This window comes from Centruroides sculpturatus, unplaced genomic scaffold (genome assembly GCF_000671375.1).
Source record: "Centruroides sculpturatus isolate CEXI.00-Female unplaced genomic scaffold, Cexi_2.0 scaffold45, whole genome shotgun sequence".
In the NCBI taxonomy this organism is placed as follows: Eukaryota; Metazoa; Arthropoda; class Arachnida; order Scorpiones; family Buthidae; genus Centruroides; species Centruroides sculpturatus.
This window is the reverse complement of record NW_019384310.1, coordinates 145,724-159,078: the sequence shown is the minus strand read 5'-3', so window position 1 is coordinate 159,078 and position 13,355 is coordinate 145,724. Positions and strand designations below refer to the sequence as shown.

Below are 13,355 nucleotides of genomic sequence, written 5' to 3'. Positions count from 1 at the left end.
TGCATGTTTTCTTCCTTTTTGATCCGGCATACTTCGTTTTTCTACACGACAAGGATTAGACCAATAGTTTGAGCTGTTTTCCATTGTCACATCATCTAGTGTGTTTAGTGTGTACTACATATTCTACGGACCAAATCTGTATACAAGTGCCTCGTTGTGAATAAGTTATAAAATCTGCACATTAAGAAAACAATAAAATATCATTTGAGTCCTTTGATGTCTCAATGTGTACGTGAGTATTGTTTCTTTTTTTCAATGCTGTATTTGCCACCTATGGCCAAGGGAAACTGGCAATTTTTTAAACATGAACCTCTGACTAATCGACAAATGCAGATATTACATCCAAGCCAAGTATACTGTTGTAAAAGTGTAACAATCATATTTGCTTTTCCACCTAAAGCCAGATGTTCATATATCTGTTTTCCATGTCAGGCAGCTGATCTTATTTAGCAGCTACCCACTCTGCATAAGACGCTGTTTGTGAGTCACTCTCTTCTTCATTTCTCCCTACTAGCCTTACTGATACAAGTGGCCCTGCTGGAAGACTGTGCTCCTGCTAGCATGGCTCTATGATTCATTGGAACTACTGAACTCAGCTCAAAAAGATGATGAACATGAGGGTAATTAATAATATTTTGGATGATGATACAGTAGAGCATCGATTTTCCGAATCAATTGGGGACTGGGGTTGTCCGGATAACTGATTTACGTACGAAAAAATAGTTTAACGTATCCGATGCCGAAATTTTTCTCGTTGTCCCGGTCGTTATTTAATCCCCCAATTAAACGCATCGAAAGACCGGAAGTTCGGATGCCGGCGGCGGCTTCGGGCCATTCCGTCTTGCCACTTTAAAAAGTATCGGTGATTAGAGTAGGAAGAGAGAAGCAGTCGGTCCATCCCGGGCCGATTTTTGTCTCCCGACGGAAGACGTGAAGAATCTTTAAAGTTGTATATTTTATTTACCCAATGTATATAAATAATCAGTGTTAAAAGTTGTTTTATAAATTTCTACCAAGAATTGTACGTATCCCATGGAAATCGACGAATTAATATAAAAGCTTGTGAAGTTTAAATAAATTTTTTATTTTCTAAGAAAATATTTCCAAGTCGCCCTCTTTCTTTATCTTCCGTACCGGTAAACGAGTGGATGCCACCCGCTCATTACCCGGTGACTTTGGGCAGTGACTTCTTACTTGGGAATAGTTTGTCATAGGGAGGAAGACGTGCAAAAATTTTGAGAGATTGCAATGGGTTGGGGGTGTTAGTAGAATGACCAAGTCCTGAAGATTCAAAAAATTTCCTATTTAAAATAATTTTTTACCTAAATGATTGATCACGCAACAAAATCGTTTTGCTTATTGTAATTTGGTACAGTGCTGTACTTCCAATAGAATATGAAAATCCTTTCATATTAAATTGTTGCTTTTAACATTTGCAGATACAAATATGTTATAAAGATGTCTCTTTCAGAGACATCGGTATATCTTTGATTGATTTACCACAGAAAAATCTAGTAATAGTCAGTCTTTTTTTTTTTAATTGGCTTTGCCTTGAAAGGAAATGTGAATACATCAATACACTTTAGCTCTGTTTTACAGAAATGTTCGATCTCGATATTGGGATGGCACGTAATGTGACGTCGGCATGGGGGGTGTGTCAAAACGGTTACAAAAAGTGATGGGTAGTCAAAAAGCACTTAAAATTGGCAACGTCGTATTTGAATGACTAAAAAAGAAAATCCACATTTTCTACACCACAGACAATTTTCCAAAATGGTACAACTCCATTTGACTGTGGAAACGTTCGCCGTTTGGAATGATTTTAAAAACACGACACCGACGGAGGGGCAGAATTATTCTGCTGGAATTTGTATAGTAGTCTGGTGTAATTAACAAAGTACAGAAATGTCTTTTTAAAGAGAGGAAATGTTTTAATGGGGTAAAAAAGTAAACTGGTTAGTTAGGATAAATTGACAGTTAGGATTTGGGCAGGTAATAATTAGTAGGAACAAAGGGCATTTTTACTACTTCTGCTTCCACTAATTTATTCCTTATTCGGAAGGAGACTTTGGATCCACCAGCAGAATTACCCGTAGGAACGTATCCCATGGCCACGTTCTTCTTCAGAGAAGGCGACGGACATCCGCTGGTGACTCTGCCAATTTCCTCTCCCAAAGAATCCACGATCGGTGTCCCGGCTGAAAAAGTAAAAAGTAAGGGCTGTGAGAAATCTCTGTGCAAATTTAGAATAAGATAGTGGCGGGTGCCATCTTTGCTTTTTATGGACTTAATTAGGAAACTGTGCATTTAAATTGTGAAATACTTTGTGGTCAAAGGTAAAATATATAAAGTCTCCGATTAGTTCGTAATGAATTCCTGTTAACAGTTTATGTCTTGAAATGATATTTTGTAGTTTATTTTAAATTAACTTATCATTTCCGAATGCATGAAGTAGGGTGTGGATGGCATGCCACTCTACTCTTTTCCTCGTACCGTTTTTAGGTCTCGTGTATGGGATACCCCATATAAGAACTGTGGCATATCTTGTGGATTGTGTGTGCAAAATGTTTGGCTAGATTCTGATGCAGAGAGAAATTTATTGCACTGGAAATTGTGAATGTTGTCTGCATCAGATGTCTTTTTGACTGTGTTCTTTGTACTGGGTGTTGGACCTGTATGTTTATTTTGCACAATTGGAGTCTCGTGCATGTTTTCTTCCTTTTTGATCCGGCATACTTCGTTTTTCTACACGACAAGGATTAGACCAATAGTTTGAGCTGTTTTCCATTGTCACATCATCTAGTGTGTTTAGTGTGTACTACATATTCTACGGACCAAATCTGTATACAAGTGCCTCGTTGTGAATAAGTTATAAAATCTGCACATTAAGAAAACAATAAAATATCATTTGAGTCCTTTGATGTCTCAATGTGTACGTGAGTATTGTTTCTTTTTTTCAATGCTGTATTTGCCACCTATGGCCAAGGGAAACTGGCAATTTTTTAAACATGAACCTCTGACTAATCGACAAATGCAGATATTACATCCAAGCCAAGTATACTGTTGTAAAAGTGTAACAATCATATTTGCTTTTCCACCTAAAGCCAGATGTTCATATATCTGTTTTCCATGTCAGGCAGCTGATCTTATTTAGCAGCTACCCACTCTGCATAAGACGCTGTTTGTGAGTCACTCTCTTCTTCATTTCTCCCTACTAGCCTTACTGATACAAGTGGCCCTGCTGGAAGACTGTGCTCCTGCTAGCATGGCTCTATGATTCATTGGAACTACTGAACTCAGCTCAAAAAGATGATGAACATGAGGGTAATTAATAATATTTTGGATGATGATACAGTAGAGCATCGATTTTCCGAATCAATTGGGGACTGGGGTTGTCCGGATAACTGATTTACGTACGAAAAAATAGTTTAACGTCCATTGCGTGTTGCTTTGCGTTGAATTTTCGTTGATGTTAAGCCTAACAAAGACTATTGTATTGTTAAAAATTATTTTTTTATTTTGTATGAACAAAATAAATATATTGAAAAATATAAAAATAATAAAAAATTATACTTCAGATGTTAATTTAGTATCAAAAACGTAAAATATTTGAGTAACCCAAGACATAGCCAAAGATTGAAGCGCCACAGCACTGGCAAAAATTTAAATTTGCCGACTGGAATTCTTTCGGATGATTGACTTTTGGAAAATCGACGCTCTACTGTATCATCATCATCCAAAATATTATTATTGAAATAATGATACCATCCAAATGATATCATCATTTCTTGACTCTAGCATTCATCTTTTTTTGGATTATTCTAGTCTCCAAAATTGGGGTATGTATTAGAATTGAACACAAAGTCAACTTAATGCAGTCATTTGTGTTGTCTACTTCTCATTCCTTTCAGCAATTTGCATGCATTACATTGTTGATACCTTCACACTACTTCAGCTTTAATTTTTATTAGATTTTTGAACTACAGTAGAGCATCAATTATCCGAAACAATTAAGGACTGGGGTTGTTCGGACAACTGATCGTGTACAAAAAAATATTAACCTATCCCACGTTGAAAATTTTCTCCATTGCATGTTGCTTCGTGTTGAATTTTCATTGATGTTAAGCCTAACAAAAAATTTTTTAACAATAATAATTGTGCCTATTGTATCATTAAAAATTATTTTTATTTTGCACAAACAAAATAAATATATATTTTTTGTTTTTATATTTTTCAATATATCTTGGAAGTTAATCTAGTATCAAAAACATTCCGATTCAGCACAACACACTTCCCCCCACAGCCCTCAGAAAAACACCACACAAAACAAGTAAAACTCACCACTCATGTTGGGAAAAAAGCCTTGTTCAAATACTGGCACATCCTAAAGTACCCTCTCACGTTCATGCCAGTGCTGCTAGCTAAAACATGCACACCAACAAAAATAATAATGGAGTAGCCCAAGACACTTCCACTAGTACTGTGGCACAGCAATATTTGGCTATTTGAATTTGCTGACTGGAACGCTTTTGGTTAACCAATGTTTTGGTTGATCGGTATTCAGATAATCGATGCTCTACTGTAGTTAGCTAAGCAAATTATGTCCAGCAAACAAGTTTCTATGAAAACTAAATTTAAACAGTTATCAGCTATGCTGAAAACTTGTACACAATAAACATATCACACTGAAATATCTGTGTATCTGGTAAATTTCATGCTTGTGCAAAGCTCTTAAAATGTTGATTTTAAGAGTTAGTCCAGAGATTTTCTATATACGATGATATAGTAATAAATGAATGTATTCAAAAATGTATTTGTTGAGGTTCAAATCATCATCATGCATATATGTCTTTGTTCATATATGTATAAATAAAACCCCTTTTGTCTTAAACCCTCTTTTTTCCCCCTCTGTTACCCTATCAGCACCAATGAATGTCTAGTATATCAATCTATGTAGATTTGTACATCTTATGCCTTTGTATGTACCCATCTTTGGTAATCCAGCATCTCCAAATAAAACTTGTTCTCTGACTATAATAACTCAATAAATGGGATCTAAGTAACAGTGTTTATTACTGTTTGAATGTATTAAATTCCCATGACTGTGATGTGTTATATATATAGGGTCACATTACATTTGCAAGTTAACTTTTTTGGATTTTGATGCACATTAGAATTGAGTAAACACAGTAATTTTACAAAATTACATGTATGCAGATGTAGTTGCTGGCATAAAAATCTGGTAGATTGATTTGCTTTCTGTGTTCTGGTGAAGTCCAGGAAAATGAGTGAATTGTAGTTTGTGCAGAAAAATGTTTATGACTATTGTAGTCTACTTAGAATTAGCTTTTTACAACTTACTTCCAAGCATCTTTGTTTTTCTTATTATTTTCATTGTAAATCTAAATGAACATCAAGTGAAGTATTGGAACCTAAATTGGATATGACCAATCTTCCTTTAGAATTAAATGAAAGTATATCAAACATCTCAATGCCCAATATACAGGGTTAGTGAGAAATAAGTTTCCCACTTCACAGAGCTCTGGAGTGTGTTCTACTGCTTGAAATGAGAAGACAAAATTTGGACTACAGATAATTCAAAAGATGCACTTGACATTTCTTAAATAAAAAAAAATAGTACAAAAATCCATTGATAGGTGGTGCTGGAGCACACAGAAATATTGAATATGTAGCACTAAAACTGCTCAATATGTTCTCCTTTATTTTGAACAATGTGCTCTATAATTGTGAAACTGTATTTTCCACACCTGTATGCAGTGAGTCTGCTGGAATATCCAGAACATGGTGCCAAATGCTGCCCTTCGGATCTAGCACAGATGCAGGTCTTCTACGGCAGTTATTGTCCTTCAGGAAACTCCATAACCAAAAGTCGCAAGGGGCGATATCCGGCGAGCGAGGAGGCCTTGTTGTAGGAAAATAACGGCTGATCACCCGTGCATCTGTCAAATGCTGTCTTAGTATGGTTTTGTGATTATATCAACTGCATCATTCGAATTATCTGTAGTCCAAATTTTGTCTCATTTCGAGCAGTAGAACACACTGCAGAGCTCTTTGAAAAACTTGCTTCTTGCTACCCCTATATACATAGGGGTAGCAAGAAGCAAGTTTTTCACTTCATATATAGATTTCCCTACAAGTTTTTCCCTATATATAGATACATAACCAAATGATTGCCTTAAAAAATCTGGCTATAGATACATTATTTAAGATCATTTGGTTATGGAATTAAATGAAAACAGAGATGATAAATGAGAAAAATAATTTCATTTAGATTTTAACCTCTATTCCTGTTGATACTAGACCTTCTCCAATGACACTCTTTGGCAAGATTCCCTTCTTGAAAGAATTCTTACATTCAGAAATAAAATCAGAATATAAGTAAATTGCAGAATAGTTTGGCCCATCTTACAAAGAGAGTAAATGTTGATAAAATATTGGAACTTGAAAGAGGCAACTTTAAAATTATTATTATTAATTTTATTTATTTATTTCCAAGAGATCAAGGATTTTTCAGTAAGCAAAAAAGAATCTATTAATTAATTTTTGAAAAATTATGTTCTAATATTGAAATATTGATAGTTGAATTAGGTCCCAATCATTACCATGGGAAATGAGTTACACAAATATAAACAATGTCTCCCTTAACATCTGTCAACAATGGAAATTGATTTGAGAAATTGACATTTTCTCAAAGGAAAATGTCACCTATGTTACCTGCAAATATGCAGATGATTGGTCCTAATTCCTCCAGTCATAATTGTTATCATCATAATGATAGAACAATATTCTATCAGGACAGAAGACCGTATTGTAAGAATAATTTTTATAATACACATTTTGAATGACATGCCAAGTTTTATGAAATTTCAAGTTATCAGGACTACTGTAATTACAAAATTTGCCTAATTTAAATTATGATCACAAAAATAAGGTAACTTAGCTTATTGTATCATTTTTATCATCGTGTGTGTTAATTGAGGAATGATTTACTTCAATATTATAAAAAAACATCTTTCAACCTTTACTGTTTAAAAATAGATTGGTTTTAAAATACAGTAAAACTTGTGTAAAATGGAATTGCACAATACCAAGTTATTTTTCCAATTTTGAACACATTTCAGTACTTTTTTTATCACAAAAAGTCCTCATTGTTCCTGAGAACTTGTGCTAGAAATTTGATACTTCATACTTCTTGGATGTGATCCTTATGAGTTCACATGCACTGAGAACTAGTGTCTCACTCTGCCATTAATCTCTGTATTACTATATTAGAATTTCTAAGTTATTGTGATCTGACTTCTCAAGGAATTTTAATACTCTTATCATTAACTTCAATCTCTAAGTCTCAAATACTTCATACTATAGTAAAACCTCTAAATCTCAAATTTGGAGGGACCAAAAAAGGCCAGTTCAAGTCATGGAAAATTCTACATATTAAAATATATAAAAAATTAAAAATTTTTAGTCAGATGGAAGTACAAAGTAGAAGAATAAGGGATGCAATTCTGCAATATTTTTAAGTCCATGATATTTCTGTAGCTTGGAAAAATAAGGGCATTTGACAATTCTTCCAAGTCATAGATTTATTTGAATCATTATTAGAATATATGAGGCTGTAATAACATTTTAATTAAATATTGTGAATTTAGGTATATCACCAAATTAAAAAATGAATAATCCAGACAACTGCCAAATTCAACAGACCAAAATCCTTTTTAAATTTTTGAAAGATTTTCAACTCAATAAGAGTCATCATCAGTACAGAATGGAATACAAGTTACAATAAGAACATTTGTTAAATGAAAATCAATTGTGCACATGCAATCATTTTTAACATTTTATACAGTATTACAAAATAAGAATATATCAGAGTTGAATGTAACAATATACAAAACAAAATAAACATCACTTGGTAAAATTTTTATTTTTTTTAGTAAAATCTATTGTGTCAAGCAGAGGTAGCCAGTTGGAATAAAAATATATTCCATTTTTGCTATTAATGACATTATCTCTCTGCTTCTGTTCCAGGCAGAGAAGGAATAGTGTCCCTTCTGGCAGAAATGTTAGGGGTCTTTTTGTCCATCTACTAGGCAGACAAACAAAAAGACCCCTAACATTTCTGCCAAAGAACATAACTTTTAAGCTACTCAACAATGCTACAAGAGAAGCTAGATTTAGCAAATTTTCTATTAAATTGGCAACTAGGATTAATTGGCTTACTTAACAGCTGTATTAAAGCTACTTTAACAAACAATGCACCAAAAGGATTTGCAGAACTTAATACACCCAGGTTGGTCAGCATCTATTGAGTTCAACTAATTCAACTTAAGGAGGTACAACATTAAGTTATGTAAAATTTTGTTTGTTTGACTTAAGCAGTAGAAAAATACTTAATACTTATATTATATAGGGTGCCAAACAACTACCAGATTACATCAGGCTACTTTTTTGTGATTATTTTTAATTAATTTATAAATAATTCATCACTTAGGGAGGTGTTAGGTACCATTGCTTATTAAATTTATGTAATTTAGTTATAATTATTTAAATATTCTAAAAGGAAAGAATTGGCCGGAGCAGGACTCAAATCTGCAACTCTCGCTTTCCATGCAGATGCATTGCCAGTTAAGTTACTCAAGCCTCCAGGCTGATCTCCTCTTTCAGACATATTTCATTATGATATAACCATCCTTGGTTACTTACAGCACCAACGGGGACATAAGTAACTGAGGATGTTCTATATAATTTGTCACTGACACCCTCTAGTGACAAATTATTTAGAAATTAATTAGAAATAATCACAGAAAAGTATCCCAATGTAATCTGGTTGTACAAGATGTTTGTTTTAATAAATATATAAAAAGTACGACATTTTCACGAAGGTGAGAACCTTGCTTCTGTCAGTCTTTCCGCCGTTTCATTTCTACACCATCAGCAATCTTTAAGACAATTCACAAAAATTTTTTTTTCCCAGAGACGACCTTTCTTTTAAGGCTACTGCCTCCGCAAAAAAATGTAAAATCAGGCAAATCGTCCTCTGGTGTTCGTTGCCATTGTCACAATATCACATTTTAGGTAGTAGCCTTTTAAGGCTACTACCTAAAATGTGATGAGGTAGTAGCCTTAAAAGGAAGGCCGTCTCCGAAAAAAATTTTTGTGAATTGTCTTAAGGATCGCTGATGGTGTAGAAATGAAACGGCGGAAAGACTGACAGAAGCAAGGTTCTCACCTTTGTGAAAATGTCGTACTTTTTATATATTTATTAAATGTAATTAACGCCGGCCATGTCTTTTTACTATTTTTTTATTCAAGATGTTTGTATTTATATAGGGGGTGTGCCAGGACTAAAAATCCAGTTTGACTTAAGAAGGGATTAGAGATTAGAAGTTTTACTAATCGGTACAAGACAATAGCTAAATAACAAAGCAACTCTACCACTCTAGAGGACCTAAGAATGAATCCGGACAGGTCAAAGAAAATCAGGAATTTTTCAGGGAGGCCTGTTCCAGATATGTTGGGTTCCGTTCTTCACTATCCAGCTACCTCATCATAGGCCTAGCCAAATCCACGATGGATAGTGATTAATTAAAATGGCCTTTTTAGTGTCCACAGGGCAGCGTCCCAAAAAAAATCCATAGAAAGAAAATTGATAGCAAATTTACCTCATTTCCATTCTTTTCATGAATTACATTTTTTTATTTTTCTTTAGAAACTCATTCTGATTTTTTTAAAGTATTTGATTCTGTCCCTGATTAATTTGAGCAAACATTTGTCATGTGAATTTTGAGGATGATTCTGAACCTTGTCAGAAACAAAGTTCAAATTCAAGATCCAAAAGCAGCATCAATACATGTGGAAGCAATTTTACTTTAAGATTCCATTGAAAACAAATATTTTACAATTTATCCAAGTTAAATTCCAATCTACATAACCAAAAATCTCTTCTGTTTCCACACTGGATGAGTGGAAACAGATAAATGGCTTACAGTAAATTTTAACATTGAAATTTGCTTTGTTCTAAAGAATTTTTTCCATTTAGCTAAGTATTCAGTTTATTCAGATTTTGTTTTAGATAAGTTTTACTGTATTTGATAATTCAAAGTTTAACATAAAGAAGTTATTCACCTCTTGCTGGTGGTCCTGTACTGACTAAACCAACTCGTCGACGTAATGGTTTCTTTACTAACTGATCAAGTATTATTTTAGCTCCTGGAAAATCAGCAGTTTTTCTACGTCTTTTGCCTATTTATAAATTTTTAAAAAATTTAATCTTATTGAAATATTGAAATTATACTTAAATAAGTTGCATACCAATAGTCCAAGTTAAGCCAGCCTCAACAGGCGTTGTTGTTTCATCAATATCAGAACCATATAAACACAATCCAGCTTCTAATCTCAGAGTATCTCTAGCACCCAAACCAGCCAATTTAACATCATCTTTTGATGCAAGTAATTCTTTGATTATTCTTTCTGCAGTTTTAGCCAGAAGAGATATCTATTAGAAAATCAACAATTTTAAATTAGGAAGATTACAGAAAGTAAATCCTTTAGATCACCTCAACTCCATCTTCTCCGGTATATCCACAACGAGTAATACGACAATTAGATTCACCAGATATTGATGCTAGTGTTGATCTCATGAAGAATAATTTGGCAAGATTCTTATCAACAAATGGCTGAAGAATCTTTTGCATTCCAGGCCCTGTATGAAACAAAAAATATATAGTTAATCTTTAAAAACGAATCTTTTACAGAAAAATGAATCATACAGGAAAGTCTATATCACATCTAACAGTTTAAAGAGAACTTTAAAATAGTTTATACCAACAAAATTTATTCAAAATGAGATCATTTACATCAGTGATTCCCAACTAGGGATAACTGCTTAATGGTTTAGGGGTACAAGAAAAAAAAATAGTACGAGTAGCCCTCAGTTTATGCCAGCTCAATTTACACCAATTCACAATAACGCCGCTGGCAATTCACCATTTCGCCATGTAATTCCCCAATTCTTCTTATTTTTCGTTTCATTGTTGACATTGTATATTCATTAAAACAAAGATTTTTATTAAATATATTTATTTTTTCTGTTTAATATTGTTGGGTATGTATACATTTACATTAAATTAATATTAAAATACTAAATGTTTAAGAACCCATGTATACAAGAATAAAAGAGGATTATTATGTCAGATAAAAGAAGTGTACCAGAGTTATCTAAACATGTTTAGAAGGTATGGCAATCTATCCCCCTAGAAACAAAAGTGGAAGTTATTCGACGAATGGAAAATGGACAAATGTATGTAGATCTTTGAACTAACCTCCATCAACTGTTACTACCATTATGAAAAATGCAGATAAAATTAAACACTCTGCTCAGCAGTCTACGGCAGTAAATGTAAAACATGTGAGTTATAGTAAAAGTTTTGAAAAAATGGAAAAATTATTAAATGGGTGGATGATGCAAATAAAAAAAAAAAACACATTCCCTTGACTCAAGCTGCTAAACTAAAAAAGCAAAATCAATTTTTGATAATCTTAAGGAGACGGATGGAGTCAAAGAAACTTTTTGGGGAAGCAAGGGTTGGTTTATGAGATTTAAATCCTGAAGTAACTGTCATAGTGTAAAATTATGTGGTAAAGCAGCAAGTGCAGATGTTGTGGCGGCAGCTGTTTTTCCTAAGGAATTTCAGGGTTATGTAGAACAAGGCAATTATTCTCCAGACCTAATCTTTAACATTGATGAGATTGGGCTTTGTTGGAAAAAGTTACCAGCACAAACTTTTATTTCTTGTGAAAAATGTTCCCGCTACAGGTTTTAAAGTTGCAAAAGATTGATTAACTTTTTTGTTGGGAGCCAATGTTTCAGGAATTTTGAAACTTAAACTGATGTTAATGTTATCATTCACAGACACCACGTGCTTTAAAGAGTCTAAATGAAGACATGTTGCCAGTTTATTAGAGATGGAACAAGAAAGTTGGGTCACACAAGATGTTTTCACAGATTGGTACACAAATTGTTTTTGCCCTACTGTGCTTCGCTTTTGTGAACAAAATAAATTACCATCCAAGGCACTTCTCTTTGACGATGCTCCAGGCATCCTGAAAACCTTGATGAAATAAGAACACCATTGGATGTGTAGGTTGTTTATATGCTTCCCAATATAACATCTCTTTTGCAACCAATGGATCAGGGGTTATTGCAACCTTCAAAGCTTATTATCTCCATAATACATTCATGGAGAGTTTTAGACACTTCAGACAAAACAGTTATACTATTGGCGGTCTTTCAATATTTTGAAAGGTATTAAAAACATCAAGTCGGCTTGGAATGAAGTTTCAGCAAAATGCTTAAATGGAGTTTGGCGTAAACTTCTGCCAGCATTCATGCACGAGTTTGAAGAAGTAGCACATCAGAAGAATTTAATTGAAGACATTACCAGACTTGCACGTGATGTGGGATTGGAAGATGTGACAGATCTTTCAGAAACCCATGATCAGCCACTCTCGAATGAAGACTTAGAAGAATTATACAAAAAATTAGATTGTGAACAGTCAGAGAAGGAAGACAACAAAGAAAAAACTCCAAGAGTTATGAAAACGGTCGATCTAAAGCATATCCTTTCAATTATGGAAAGTTTGATGGATGAACTTTGAAAGTTAGACAATGATTGGGAGCAAAGTGCAAATGTAAAAAGGAGCATCATCGCATCCATTCGACCATATTTTGAAATTCTTAATAAAAGAAAACAAAAATCTAAACAATTAAAGTTAGATACTTTTTTCCAAAAAATGTAAGCGATCCAAAACTTGAAATATTTGTTTTTCTTAAGATTTTTTAATAAAAACATTTCACTTTATTTTATCATAAAATACATTATAAATATTAAATTTATAATATATGTATTTTGTATTATATTGTACTAATAAACAAAATTATTTGCTTATTTTTCACTTATGTAGAACCTAACCCTATACCTCAATGTAAATATGGGTTCATTTTATGCCGATTCAATTTGCGCCGGCTTTTGTAGAACTGCAGCGTAAACTGAGGGTTACCTGTAATAGCAAATGTATTATAAGAATATTCAAATTCTGTGTTGAGGCCTTTGGCATGGCACGGCACTCGATGCTTAGTTTTAAATAAAAATATAATTACATTTTTTATTACATTTATCTGTGTCCTTCCTCCAACACTTTTTGATTAAAAAAAATTCTTTAACATATAAATGTACAGTGTTGTATAATTGACTAAGACACTACTGTTTGAAGATCATGCAAAATAAAATTTAGGAAAATTCGAGGGTCGGACCGAATAAAATAAAATTAAATAA

At 33.4% G+C, this 13,355-nt stretch overlaps 1 protein-coding gene across 1 annotated transcript in view; it reads right to left on the bottom strand.

Moving 5' to 3' along the window:
- Nucleotides 1–1,512: 1,512 nt before the first annotated feature.
- The window catches only part of LOC111621127 (aminomethyltransferase, mitochondrial-like), a 50,677-nt gene continuing 38,834 nt past the window's right edge, over nt 1,513–13,355 (bottom strand). The window contains exons 5-8 of the mRNA XM_023363201.1: nt 10,578–10,723; nt 10,333–10,516; nt 10,147–10,263; nt 1,513–2,198 (exon numbers count right to left, since the gene is read on the bottom strand). Of these exons, the coding sequence (XP_023218969.1) occupies nt 1,978–2,198; nt 10,147–10,263; nt 10,333–10,516; nt 10,578–10,723 (668 nt within the window). The 3' untranslated portion in view covers nt 1,513–1,977. The remainder of the gene's footprint in view (nt 2,199–10,146; nt 10,264–10,332; nt 10,517–10,577; nt 10,724–13,355) is intronic.